The sequence below is a fragment of the Protobothrops mucrosquamatus genome, unplaced genomic scaffold (assembly GCF_001527695.2).
Source record: "Protobothrops mucrosquamatus isolate PMUCROS unplaced genomic scaffold, P.Mucros_1.0 scaffold3262, whole genome shotgun sequence".
Classification (NCBI taxonomy): Eukaryota; Metazoa; Chordata; class Lepidosauria; order Squamata; family Viperidae; genus Protobothrops; species Protobothrops mucrosquamatus.
In genome coordinates, this window is record NW_015389254.1 from 55395 (window position 1) to 69591 (window position 14197).

The 14197-nt window shown below is 51.9% G+C and overlaps 1 protein-coding gene across 1 annotated transcript; it reads left to right on the top strand.

Annotated features, from left to right (window-relative positions):
- Window positions 1-10755: 10755 nt before the first annotated feature.
- Window positions 10756-13591, top strand: ABHD8 (abhydrolase domain containing 8). Its single transcript, XM_015826737.1, has 4 exons — window positions 10756-11477; window positions 11912-12082; window positions 12483-12699; window positions 13436-13591. Exons 1-4 carry the CDS (start codon window positions 10756-10758, stop codon window positions 13589-13591), a joined length of 1266 nt encoding a protein of 421 aa, XP_015682223.1.
- Window positions 13592-14197: the final 606 nt, after the last annotated feature.

Consider the following 14197-nt stretch of genomic DNA (forward strand, 5'->3'; position numbering starts at 1 on the left):
TCTCCCTCCTTTCATTTCTCTTTCTCTCTCTCTCCCTCCATCCCTCTCTCTTTTATCCCTCTCTTCCCTCCCTCTCTCTCTTTCTCTCTCTCTCCCTTCCTCTCTCTGTCTCTCTCTCTTTCTCCCTCTCTCTCTCTCCCTCCCTCTCTGTCTCTCTTTCTCCCTCCCTCTCTCTCTTTCTCTCTCTCTCCCTCCCTCTCTTTCTCTCTCTCTCCCTCTCTCTCTCTCTTTCTCCCTCTCTCCTTCTCCCTCTCTCCCCTTTCTCCCTCTCTCTCTGTCTCTCTCTCTTTCTCCCTCTCTCTCTCCCTCCCTCCTTCTCTTTCTCTCTCTCTCCCTCCCTCCCTTTCTCCCTCTCTCCCTCTCTCTCCCCCCCTCCCCTCTCTCTCTCTCTCTTTCTCCCTCTCTCCCTCCCTCTCTCCTTCTCTTTCTCTTTCTCTCTCTCATACCTGCATCTCCTCCAGGGCAGGCAGCAGGACAAGGCAGGGCAGATGCCAGTCCAGGAGAGAGGAACCATCCGCTCCCCCCTCCCAGCTGCTGGAGAGGGTTTTGGGGGGGGGACGGTCCGGTCCTCCAGGGTGGGGATCAGACTGACCTCTGCTAATGGGCAGGAGAGCCCCCCCCCTCTGGCCCTGCAGTGCCCTTGCCAGCTGACGGTCACTGTACAGGAAGCGCTGGCAAAAGCAAAAGCCGGAGAAGGAGGGAGGCCCCACCTGCTCTCCACGCCTGCTGGGAAGGCCCCAAGGTGCTTCTTTTGGGAGGGGAGGGATGCTTTTATTAGGTGAGGTGAGGAAAAGACACACAAACACAAAGCACACCCCCTCTGGAGGGCCGCAGGTCCCGCAAGCCGATTCTGCCTCTGCCTCTTTGTTCACACCTCCCTCCCCTCCAGCTGACATTCAGTTACATAAAGCCAGCATTCTCTCCGAAAATCTAGGTCAGGGAAAAACGGTTTCCTTGGTTGCTCCAACCGGCATCCGAGAGAGGGGAAAACGGGGGGGGGGGGGCAGGGACGTTGCACACACACGCAAGGCTCTGGAGTCGGAATTTGACTGGGCATTTCAAGGGAAAACCCGAAGGCAGGAGAAGAAGCACCGGATGGGAACTAATCGCAGAGAGAAGCAACCTGGAATTAAGGAGAAACTTCCTGACAGCAAGGACAATTAATCCGTGGAACGGCTTGCCACCAGAAGTTGTAGGTGCCCCATCACGGGAGGCTTTTAAGAAGAGACTGGACAGCCATTGGTCCGGAATAATATAGGGTTTCCTGCCTAAGCAGGGGGTTGGACTAGAAGACCTTCGAGGCCCCTTCCAACTCTGTTATCCTGTTAACTTACCCTGAATTCATATTTTTCAAACACTGGCAGTGACAGTGAGCCAAAGCTGGACCTCCCTGCGTTAAAGCCATGTTGGGACACTTGTGCCATTAGGGCCACCTCAAAGGTCACAAAGACGGGCTCGCATTTTCAATCAGTCTTGTCAATCAATCAGAATAGAGCTGGAAGGGGCCTTGGAGGTCTTCTAGTCCAACCCCCTGCTCAGGCAGGAGACCCTATTCTATTTCAGACAAGTGGTTGTCTACTCTCTTCCAGTGAGGAAGCACCCACAATTTCTGGTGGCCAGCTGTTCCACTGGTTAATTGTCCTCACTGTTAGGAACTTTCTCCTTAATTCCAGGTTGCTTCTCTCTTTGGTCAGTTTCCAACCGTTGTTTCTTGTCCTGCTCTCTGGTGCTTTGGAGAATAATGTGACCCCCCTCTTCTTTGTGGCAGCCCCTCAAATATCGGAATACTGCTATCATGTCTCCACTATTTCTTCTTTTCTCTAGACTAGCCAAACCCAAGTCCCGCAGCCGTTCTTCGTATGTTTTAGTCTCCAGCCTCCTTGGGTCCTCTTAGTTGCTCTTCTCTGAACTTTTTCCAAAGTCTCGACATCTTTTTTGTAATGGGGTGACCAAAACTGGATGCAGGTATTCCAGGTGTGGCCTTACTAGGGTTTTATAAAGCGGGACTAAGACTTCGCGTGATCTTGATCTCCTGTAGCCGAATAGCACCCATTCATGCCATTGGATGAGAACCAGCCCTGGCAGGTAATCCTGCCTTAAACACGTTTTTTTCCCTAAGGATGGACCTCACCTCTCCTTGGTCCAGGCCACAGAGGTAGGCAACCTTGGCTCTTTTATGACGCATGGACTTCAACTCCCAGAATTCCTGAGCCAGCCATGCTGAGGGGAAAAGGAGAGGTTTCCAAGCTGAGCCATGCTGGCTCAGGAATTCTGGGAATTGAAGTCCACAAGTCATGAAGGGGCCATAGTTCCCCCATGCTGGCTCAGGAATTCTGGGAGTTGAAGTCCACGAGTCATAAAGCGGCCTAGGTTTAGGCCAGGGGTAGGCAACCTTGGCTCTTTTATGACTGGTGGACTTCAACTCCCAGAATTCCTGAGCCAGCCATGCTGAGGGGAAAAGGAGAGGTTTCCAAGCTGAGCCATGCTGGCTGAGGAATTCTGGGAGTTGAAGTCCACCAGTCATGAGGGGGCCATAGTTCCCCCATGCTGGCTCAGGAATTCTGGGAGTTGAAGTCCACAACTTAAAGTGGCGAACGACGGATATCCCTGTTTTAGGACATTTCTCTTAACGGACCGAAACGGTGAATCTGTGATCTCCGATGCAGAAAACTCCCTCCGAGCGTGCTTCCAGTCAGACTGTTGAAAACAGGCTGTGGTTTGCAAAGGTGCTGAGGACATTGTGTGTGTGTGTGGCTGAGGAGTGTGTGACCGGCAAGCCACCCAAGGAGGATTTCACCTTCCTCGGAGGCTTTTTAGCACAGATTCCTCGCCCGGTGGCAAAGCTGCATGATTTATTTAACGTTTTGGATTCCGCCGTGCCAGCCCCCAAATCGATACCTGGACGAGCGGAGGAGGCTGGATCAATCCAACCACTGTAATTGCAGCGGCTTCAATCCGGCTCCTGAATTTAGTCCTTGAAAGGGCTGCCACAGGCTCTGGGAAGAGCAAAGCTCCACCAACGGGGTTTCCTGGGTGAAAATGTCCTTGTGCCCCACGTTACTTCTTCTTCTCTGTATCGTTCCAATTTTAGTATATGTGCTGCCGAAGCAAGCACGTTACTTCTTCTTCTTCTTCTTCTTCTTCTTCTTCTTCTTCTTCTTCTTCTTCTTCTTCTTCTTCTTCTTCTTCTTCTTCTTCTTCTTCTTCTTCTTCTTCTTCTTCTTCTTCTTCTTCTTCTTCTTCTTCTTCTTCTTCTTCTTCTTCTTCATCATCATCATCATCATCATCATCATCAAGTTGGAAGGGACCTTGGAGGTCATCGAGTCCAACCCCCTGCTCAGGCAGGAAACCCTACACCATTTCAGACAAATGGCTGTCCAGCCTCTTCTTAAAAACCTCCACTGTTGGAGCATTCACCACTTCTGGAGGCAGATTGTTCCACTGATTAATTGTTCTAACAGTCAGGAAGTTTCTCCTTAGTTCCAGGTTGCTTCTCTCCTTGATCAGTTTCCATCCGTTGCTTCTTGTCCTGCCTTCAGGCGCCTTGGAAAATAGCTTGACTCCCTCTTCTTTGGGGCAGCCCCTGAGATACTGGAATAATGCTATCATGTCCCCCCTGGTCCTTCTTTTCTCTGGATTAGACATATCCAATTCCTGCAATCGTCCTTTATAAGTTTTGGTCTGTAGTCCCTCTCTTTTGCTCTTCTCTGCACCCTTTCTGGAGCTTTAACATCTTTTTTTTATATTGTGGAGATCAAAACTGGATGTTTATGTTTTATGTTTATTTAGATTTGTATACCGCCCTATCTCCCTTACGGGACTCAGGGCGGTGAACAGGCGATAATAAAAATCACAATAAATATCTATTCTAAAATCAAATTAAATTAAATTGCAGAATTGCAAGTGTGGCCTTACTAAGGTTTTATAAAGGGGTACTTATTAAATTCTATAAGGAAGCCCCATGCTTTGCTAACTCCGTCCACCTAATTTGAAGCGGTTGGATCCATCTTCCTGTGTTGTGTAACAACAATGCAGGCGATTATTGGCACTTAATTACCAGTTTCATGATACCAGTTGGAGGCCATTTCTCGTCCCCAGGCAGCCAGTGTTTGGAAAACATCTGCTAAAAGGCCGATGGCTGCTGCATTGTGGGCCGTTTCTCTTCCTTTGGCATCTGCATTGAAATGGGATATTGCTCAGTTGCAGAAAAAGCTAACCTCTGGAGGGAGGCCCAGAGCAAATCTCAAAATGGCAAAAAAATATATAAATAAATAAAATCACTATCCTTCCCCAAACAACGGTTCTTTTTTTAAAAAAAAATTGATTTGCAGGTGTGTGAAACTTCTGCAAACTTGCGCACGACCATCCGTATATTTGAGGGGTCAGGAGGAGAAAGGAAGGGGGGATAGAAAGAAGGAGAGAATCATTATTGCTGATGTTTCCCCCCCCCCCCCAAAAAAAACCAACCAAAAGCATCATGGGAGATCCAGAGCTTGCTGCTTCTGTTCTGGTTCCTTTTGCTGACACAAAAGTTTCATTTGCTGTTTGGTAGAAAGATGAAGGGGAGGGAAAAACCTGGAGGGATGATGGAAAGTAGACCCTCTTGCCAAAATCTGCAGGGTGGGGGTCCTAACCTGGAAGCTGCTCAGCTGCTGCAGCCCCCTTCCAGGACTGGAGAGGCGTAAGGAAATGGGACTGCTTCTGTTCCCATTTGGGTCACTGGGGGAGCAATCCGGCGTCTGGGAGACCGTTGGGATGGCCTCCAGGAGGAGAGGCAGGGTGGGGTCTCCCCTCCAGGCTGCACATGGTGAAGGACCTCAAAGGCCCTGTGAACCCTGATGCACGGAGGAAGAAAGACGGGGCCTTCCTCAGCGCAATCGCGTCCTCACCTCTCTCCAAAAGAGCTGGACTTCAGCTCCCCAGACCCACCAGCCCAAGATGACCTCAACTCAGAGACCCTCCTGAGTTGAGTCCTAGTGGACAATCATTTAAATGTGAGCCAGCCGTGTGCTGCAGCTGCCAAAAAAGCCAACACAGTGCTAGGCTGCATTAACAGAGGGATAGAATCAAGATCACGTGAAGTGTTAATACCACTTTACAAGGCCTTGGTAAGGCCACACTTGGAATCCTGCATCCAGTTTTGGTCACCACGATGTAAAAAAGATGCTGAGACTCTAGAAAGAGTGCAGAGAAGAGCAACAAAGATGATTAGGGGACTGGAGGCTAAAGCATATAAGGAACGGTTGCTGGAATTGGGTCTGTCTAGTTTAACGAAGAGAAGGACGAGGGGGGACATGATAGCACTGTTCCAATATCTCAGGGGCTGCCCCAAAGAAGAGGGAGTCAAGCTATCCTCCAAAGCGCCTGAAGGTAAAAGACAAGAAGCAACGGGTGGAAGCTAACCAAAGAGAGAAGCAACCTAGAACTGAGGAGAAACTTCCTGACACGTTAGAACAATTAACCAGTGGAACAACCTGCCTCCAGAAGCGGTGAATGCTCCAACACTGGAAGTTTTTAAGAAGAGACTGGACGGCCATTTGTCCGAAATGATATAGGGTTTCCTGCCTGAGCAGGAGGTTGGACTAGATGACCTCCGAGGTCCCTTCCAACTTTATCATTATTATTATCCTCTCTGGAGCTGAGACTGCGGCCCCGAGGCAGGAGGGGGCATTTAAGATACTGGCATTTGCTTCTTAATTAGGGCGAGTCTCTTAAGACAGGAGAATCCTCGTGGCTCAAGGTTGAACTGCTGAGTCCCTGGTGCTCTCTGAGCTGGGTGGCTTTCTTGCAGACGTTTCAGGACCCAGCTAGGTAACATCATCAGTGCTAGAAGGGAGAAAGGTTTGTGGAGAGGAAGAGGAGGGAGGGGAGGAGGACGAGGGGGAGGACTGTGGAGTCCTTGGTGCTCTCTGAGCTTGGCTGTTTTCTTGCAGACGTCTCATTACACAACTAGGTAACATCATCAGTGCTAGAAGGGAATAGGGTCTGTGGAGAGGAGGAGGAGGAGGACTGTGGGGTCTTTGGTGATCTCTGAGTTTAGTGGTTTTCTTGCAAATAATAGTAGTAGTAGTAGTAGTAGTAGTAGTAGTAATAATAATAATAATAATAATAATAATAATAATAATAATAATAATAATAAAGAAGAAGAAGAAGAACAACAACAACAATAGTAATAATAAAGTTGGAAGGTATCTTGGAGGTCATCTAGTCCAACCCCCTGCTCAGGCAGGAAACCCTATACCATTTCAGACAAATGGCTGTCCAGTCTCTTCTTAAAAACTTCCAGTGTTGGAGCATTCACCGCTTCTGGAGGCAGGTAGTTCCATGGATTAATTGTTCTAACTGTCAAGAAGTTTCTCCTTAGTTCCAGGTTGCTTCTCTCCTTGATTAGTTTCCCTCCATTGCTTCTTGTCCTGCCTTCAGGAGCTTTGGAAAATAGGTTGACTCCCTCTTCTTTGGGGCAGACCCTCAGATACTGGGAGGCTGCTATCCTGTCCCCCCTCGTCCTTCTCTTCATTACACTAGACAGACCCAATTCCAGCAACCGTTCCTTATATGTTTTAGCCTCCAGTCCCCTGATCATCTTTGTTGCTCTTCTCTGTACTCTTGCTAGAGTCTCAACATCTTTTTTACATGTTTCATGACCCAGCTAGGTAACATCATCAGTGCTAGAAGGGAGGGTGGTTTGTGGAGAGGAGGAGGAGGAGGAGGAGGAGGGAGGGGGAGGAGGAAGACGAGGAGAGCTGTGGGTTCTTGGTACTTTATGAGCTTGGTGGGTTTTTTGCAGATGTTTCATGACCCATCTGGCATTGATGAGGTTACCTGAATGAAACACAATGAAATGTCTGCCAGCAAACAACCCAGCTCAGAGAGCATCAAGGACCCCACAGAGTCTCTGGGTTTTTCCTCTATGGGGTCTGAAGCCCCCTCCCTCTAAAAGGAGGGGGAGGGAGACTTATGCAACCCACCCCCTTCCTGACTCAACCGGCTGCTGGTGGTTATGCAATCGGCAACTTCTTCCTTCCAATCCGCCAGAGCGGTACCCAAGCCTGCCCTGGTCTCCATGGTTACCAGCATCCTCCCCCTTCCTCTTCCCCTCCGTTTTCTTTTAATGATGGTCTCCTGCCATTCTGGAAGGTTCATTCTGTTCTCCACTGGGTTCAGAAGGTGCCCCAGACGGGAGACGGGCTTGGAGAGGCCGAGGCGACGGGCAGCCATGTTGCCCACTCTGAATTCCCTCCCGTGGCAGCTCCCACGAAATCCCGCTCAACCTGGCACCTGTTGGATGGATCGAAGGTTAGACGGGCGGCTGGTTTGGAAAGGGCGAAGGGGTGAAGGAGAAGAGCATTGTTTGAAGACATTTCGCTTCTCATCCAAGAAGCTTCTTCAGCTCTGACTGGAGAACAGATCCACCAAGGCAAGAGTCAGCAGTCCATCTGCCTTTGAAAGACCAAGGCCGCTCTTTCGAATACAGTCCACCTTCTTCTGTGGGTTAAAACTCTGCAGAAAATTGAACATGTGGACCTTTTAGTGAAATGTTACTACCACTTTACAAGACCTTGGTAAGACCACACCACAGCTGGAACACAGCATCCAGTTCTGGTCACCACAATATGGCTGCGGAACTTGGGTTCGGCTAGTCTAGAGAAAAGAAGAAATAGTGGAGACATGATAGCAGTTTTCCGATATTTGAGGGGCTGCCACAAAGAAGAGGAGGGGGCCACGTTATTCTCCAAAGCACCAGAGGGCAGGACAAGAAACAACGGTTGGAAACTGACCAAAGAGAGAAGCAACCTGGAATTAAGGAGAAACTTCCTGACAGTGAGGACAATTAACCAGTGGAACAGCTTGCCACCAGAAGTTGTGTGTGCTCCATCACCGGAGATTTTAAGAAGAGGCTAGACAGTCATTAGTCTGAGATGGTATAGGTTCCCCTGCTTGAGCGGGGGGCTGGACTAGAAGACCTCCAGGATCCCTTCCAACTCTGTCCTATTCTGTTCTATTCTGTTCTATTATTCTATTCTATATTATTATTATTATTATTATTATTATTATTATTATTATTATTATTGTTATTATTCAAGAATTCCAGCTGGGAATTTGGGGAGCTGAAGCCCAGAAGTCTGAAAGTTGCTAAGGCTGGACTCCCCTGCCCTAAACTTTCCAAGCAGAGAGATGGGGAGGTGGGTTGCAGACCCCACCCTGATAGAACTTCTGGTTCGCTTCTTCTCCAATTTGGAGAGCTCCTAAAAGCAACACATGATGTTCTGTTCTGTTCTATTCTGTTCTATTCTGTTCTGTTCTGTTCTGTTCTGCTCTGCTCTGCTCTGTTCTGCTCTGCTCTATTCTGCTCTATTCTATTCTGTTCTGTTCTGTTCTGTTCTGTTCTATTCTGCTCTGCTCTGCTCTATTCTATTCTGTTCTGTTCTATTCTATTCTGCTCTGCTCTATTCTGCTATATTCTATTCTGTTCTGTTCTGTTCTGTTCTATTCTTCATTTTCTGGGTGAGTCTCAATCCACTGGCGAAGGTGTTCTGGATCCAGGTGGTCTTAAACGAAAGCCACTTTCCCTCCCGTGATTTAAGTAGGAGAACCAGGAGTGGATTTAAGGGAAAGATCCAGACATCCATCCAGTTCTGCGGACCAATTCTAGGGCTGCGGATGTCCTTGGGGGCTTAAACTCTGTGCTGATGACCCCCCCTCTGATGGCCCAGCCTGGATGGATGCCCACCTGTGTCACCAGGTGGGCATTGTGACAGTAGGTGTCCCTCCCCCAGAAAGAGAGAGACACACACACACCCCGCCTGAAACAGTGTAGTGAAACCTAGCCTTGGAGTCTGCTGGACACACAAAGCGTCAGTTACAAAGGGTCAAGAAGTAGGTGCATGAGCAGGGAAGGAGGTCCAGGCCCCCCACAGCAACCCTGCCCCTTCACCGCCCACTCCATTGACAATTCACTCAGGCCACTATCTCAGGTTTTTTTAGATTAAAACAAAGAGCAGCAGAGAGAGAGAGAAAGAAAAAGAAAGAAAGAGAGTGGAGGAAGAGAGATAGAAAAGAAGAGAAAGAATCAGAATAACAGAGTCGGGACTTTGTAGGTCATCTAGTGATTCTAGTCCAACCCCTGCCCTATGTCTTCAGATGGCAGTCTAGCCTAGTCTTGAAAGCCTCCAGTGATGGAGCTCCCACAACTTCTGAAGTCAACTTCTGTTCCGTTGGTGGATTGTTCTCAGTGTCAGGAAATTTTCTCCTTATTTCTAGGTTAAATCTCTCCTTGGGGAGAGAAAGAGAAAGGAAAGGAAGGAAACAGAAAGAGAAAGAGAGAGAAAGAAGAAAAAAATGGGGGGAGAGAGAGAAAGAAAAGAAAATCAAAGAGTGAGTGAGTGAGAAAGAGAGAGAGAGAGAGAGAGAGAGAGAGAGAGAGAACAGAAAGAGAAAAAGAGAGTCAGAAAGAGACAGAAAGAGAAAAAGAATGGAGAGAGAGAGAGAAGAGAGAGAGAGAACGGAAAGAGAGAAAAAAGAGTCAGAAAGAGACAGAAAGAGAAAATGGAGGGAGAGAGAGAGAAAACAGAAAGAGAAAAAGAGTCAGAAAGAGACAGAAAGAGAAAAAGAATGGAGAGAGAGAAGAGAGAGAGAGAGAACGGAAAGAGAGAAAAAGAGTCAGAAAGAGACAGAAAGAGAAAAAGAATGGAGAGAGAGAGAGAAGAGAGAGAGAGAACGGAAAGAGAGAAAAAAGAGTCAGAAAGAGACAGAAAGAGAAAATGGAGGGAGAGAGAGAGAAAACAGAAAGAGAGAAAAAGAGTCAGAAAGAGACAGAAAGAGAAAAAGAGAATGGAGAGAGAGAAGAGAGAGAACGGAAAGAGAGAAAAAGAGTCAGAAAGAGACAAAGAGAGTCAGAAAGAGACAAAGAAAAAGAATGTGGAGAGAGAGAGAGAGAGAACGGAAAGAGAAAAAAGAGTCAGAAAGAGACAGAAAGAGAAAAAGAGAAGAGAGAGAGAGAGAGAGAGAGAGAGAGAGAGAGAGAGAGAGAGAGAGAGAGAGAGAGAGAGAGATATCCATGTGCCGTTCTTCGTATGTTTTAGTCTCCAGGCCTTGGATCCTCTTAGTTGCTCTTCTCTGAATTTTTTTCTAAACTCTCAACATCTTTTTTGTGATACGATGACCAAAACTGGATGCAGGTACTCCAGGTGTGGCCTCACTAGGGCCTTGTAAAGTGGTACTAATACTTTGTGTGATCTTGATTCTATGCCTCTGTTTCTACAACCCAGGATTGTATTAGCTTTTTTTTGGCGGCGGCTGCACACGGCTGGCTCCTGGTCAAGGGATCGTCCACTAGGACTCCAAGGTCCCTCTCACAGTCGCTGTTTTTAAGCCGGGTCTCACCCAGTCTGTACTTGGGGGTCGTTGGTGTTCTCTGAACTGGGTTGTTTTCTTGCAGACGTCTCATTACCCAACACCATCAGGGTTTTGTTTATGTAACACCACTCCTTACCAGCACTGATGGTGTTACCTAGCTGGGTCATGAAAGGTCTGCAAGAAAACAACCCAGCTCAGAGACCCCCAGGGACCCCTCGTTTCAACCCTGAGCTACAAAGATTCTCCTTTACTGGGAGTGTCTCTCTTTCTGCCACTGACTGCCCTAACGGTGGCATCAGTAGCCTCTCTGCCAGGGGTGCCGGGTGTCTGCTTTGGAACGCGCTGCCCCTCATGAAAAGCTGCCTGACCCCTTCCTTCCACGCCCTCCCAGGTGTCGCCATGTTGACCAGCATCGCTGACGGGCTTCTCTGCTGCCTTCTGGGCAAGGTGCCCAATGTCGTGGGGCCCCTGGAGCCGGTCGAGTCCAGCAACGGCTACAGCTTTGTGGAGGTGAAGCCTGGGCGGGTCCTGCGGGTGAAGCACGTCGCCCCCTCCCACCCCCCCAGCACGGAGGAGAAGGAGGAGGAAGAGGAGCCCCAGAAGACGGGCGCCGTGCACTGCAAACGCCGGATCGCCGTGTACCGCAACGGGCAGATGGTCATCGAGAACCTGGGTGAGGCAGGGCAGCAGCCCGACGTCCCGCAAGGCCAGAACGGCACCGAGGCCCAGAGCATGGTGGAGGCAGAGGTCTCAGATGCGAATCCAGCCACGATGCCCACAGCCAGTGGGGGCACGGCGCTCAAACGCCGCCGGCAAAAGCCCAAAAGAGTGGTCCACATTGACTGCACCAAGTACATCAGCAGCTGCAAGGGGATCCACCGGGACGTGGTGCTGTTCTTCATCCACGGGGTGGGCGGCTCTTCGGACATCTGGAAGGAGCAGGTGGACTTCTTCACCCAGCTGGGCTACGAGGTGGTGGCCCCCGACCTGGCTGGGCACGGGGCCAGCTCTGCCCCCCAGATCGCGGCCGCCTACACCTTCTACGCCCTGGCGGAAGACATGCGCAGCCTGTTCAAGCGATACGCCAAGAAAAGGAACATCCTGGTCGGACACTCGTATGGGTAAGAGGGGAAGGGGAGGGTGGTCTCTCCTGGTGATTTCCTAGAGGCGGGCCATCCTCAAGTTACGACCACAACCGGGACCACAAATTACATCATTAAGCAAGATGATGTAGTGCGTTACCTCTGATTTTACAATGGCGTTTTTTTGCTGTGGTTGTTAAGCAAGTCACTGCGGTTGCTAAGTGAATCACGCAGTCGTTAAGTGACTCCAGCTTCCCCCACTGACTTTGCTTGTCAGAAGCTAGCCAGGGAGGTCGCCAGTGGAGATCCTGTGAACCCAGGATGCTGCGACCCTCATAGAAATAGATGCCGGCTGACAAGCGCCCAAATGTTGATCAGATGCTTCTGAGCGTGGAGGCTCAGCGCTTCTCCGGGGGGGCAGAGAGGCCCCCTTTGCGGTGCCTGATCACCCTGCTTGTCCTCCTCCCTCTTAGGGTCTCCTTCTGCACCTTCCTGGCCCACGAATACCCGGATCTGGTCCACAAGGTGGTCATGATCAACGGAGGGGGGCCCACCGCCCTGGAGCCCAGCCTATGCTCCATCTTCAACATGCCCCCCTGCCTGCTGCGCTGCCTCTCGCCCTGCCTGGCCTGGAGCTTCCTCAAGTGAGCCTCCCGGGGAGGGGGGGAGATGGGGGAGGGAGGGGGCAGACCTCCCCTGCCACAACTGGGCTGCCCACTGGCCATGCGTGTCTCTCCTGAAGGTGACGGGGGCTCTTATTCCCGGGCACCCTCCCGCCCTGCCTGGCCTGGAGCTTCCTCAAGTGAGGAAGTGGGAGGGGCTGGGGGGCAGGCCTCCCCATGGGCCATGCGTGGCTCCCCTGAAGATGGTGTACCCCCAGGCCCTACCCATCTATTTAGGGGCTCAGATTTAACCCCCCAATGCCCCTCAATCTTCTCCTGGGTGGGCTGGGGTCCTGTTTTGCCTTGGCACAGCCACGAATTGCAGGGTCTCCGCCCCACCCGCCCACCCACCGTGCTGACCCGGTGCCCTTTGCCCTGGCAGAGCCGGCTTCGCCCGCCAGGGCGCCAAGGAGAAGCAGTTGCTGAAGGAGGGCAATGCCTTCAACGTCTCCTCCTTCGTCCTGCGGGCCATGATGAGCGGGCAGTACTGGCCGGAGGGGGACGAAGTCTACCACGCCGAGCTGACCGTGCCCACGCTGCTGGTGCACGGCATGCACGACAAGTTTGTGCCCGTGGAGGAGGACCAGCGCATGGCGGAGGTAGGGCCCCTCTCCCCTGCCCCCCCCCGGGAGCCCTGGCTGGCTTCTCTTCAACCACAATGGGGGGGCCATCCCCATCCTTTGGAGGATGCACGTGGGGGGCGAGGGGGGCCTTCAGGCAGATGTGCCCAGATGAAACAAGGCTGGCTTGACAAAGATCAGGGAGGGACCCACAAGGGAGGGAGGGAGGGGCTTGCAAGGATGCCGGAGATGCTGGTCACCTGATTGCACCCAGGTTTGCCAACATGGGGGAGGGAGGGGGGCCAGGAGGGGGACTCAGCGCCATGTTGGACTCGGTGGAGGCAAAGTTTGTCCAGTCTGCACAATTTCTGTGGGAAGCACAACAGCTCTCCCCAATCTGCTCCCCCCCCCCGTTAAAATTTGATTTAAGGTCTCACTGGGGGGGGCAAGATTGCCAGCTAGTCACGATTTTCAGGCTGAGGGTCAGAAAAGCTGCATCAGCTCAGAGCGGCAGAGAGGCCCATGCCAGCCTCGGGAGGGGGTCCCAGCTGCTGATCTTTGGGGGGGGGCTGTTGCAGGCAGGACCAGTAGTGCTTGGCGTTTGCACAAAGGCGCAAGTGAAACACACACACACACAGAGATGTTGTCCTCTGCACTTAAAGCGAGAATGGAGGGTGCAAAGGCCGCCCAGAGAGCAGCCCCATACACAGCTGGGGTGCTCCTGAAGCCCCCCCCAGGGGCCGTCTCTGACCCCCCCTTCCCTCTTTGCCCCCAGATCCTGCTGCTGGCCTTCCTGAAGGTGATAGACGAGGGCAGCCACATGGTCATGCTGGAGTGTCCGGAGACGGTCAACACCCTCCTGCATGAGTTCCTGCTCTGGGAGCCCGAGCCCCTCCCCTCCGAAGAAGGCCCCCCGGCGGGGAAGAAGTAGTCGGCAGATGGGGTCCATCCTGAGGGTCCAGGGGCCACACTCCGGTGGCTGCCCCAAGGAGAGCCGCTTCCGGCAGACGGACGGCGAGAGTTGTCACGGATGGGGGAGAGGGCGCTTTGTCTCCCTGCTCGGGGGGCCCGGTGGGGGCCCGAGGCCGGAATGTGGGGAACCCTCCAAGCAAGCGATGGCGGCAGAGGATCGGCCAGTAGTGAACAGCACCCCACCCCTTCGACCACCTCTGCATTTAAGCCCCCCTCCCAAAATAACCTCAGGCAGGAAAGAGAGGCAGACGTGCGTGGCTGCTGTGCTTCTTGGAACAGGATGCTGGGCCTGGGAGTCTCTGCGAAGGGGCGCTGGGGCTGCCTTCCTGACGCCTCCACTGTGCCAGGGGGCGCCCCCTCCGAGCGGGCATGGAGGCGGAAGGGTGCCCGCGTGGACCGCTGGCCTTTTGACTTTTTCCTGCCCCACCACGGCTGCACACGGAAGCGGCTGCGGGAATTGGCGGGGTGAATTCTCCCACGCTGCTGTGGGAGAAGGACGTGGGGTTGAGACCCCCCCAGCAGGTCGAGCCTGGGGGCAGACGGAGGGGCAGGTGGCCCCACCCCC

What these genes read in the sequence shown, in the direction of transcription:
- ABHD8 (XM_015826737.1), top strand. Translation starts at nt 10,756, where the DNA reads ATGTTGACCAGCATCGCTGACGGGCTTCTCTGCTGCCTTCTGGGCAAG. An exon ending in CTGGTCGGACACTCGTATGG is followed by an intron (nt 11,478 to 11,911) that starts GTAAGAGGGGAA and finishes CCTCCCTCTTAG; the next exon opens with GGTCTCCTTCTGCACCTTCC. An exon ending in CTGGCCTGGAGCTTCCTCAA is followed by an intron (nt 12,083 to 12,482) that starts GTGAGCCTCCCG and finishes TTGCCCTGGCAG; the next exon opens with AGCCGGCTTCGCCCGCCAGG.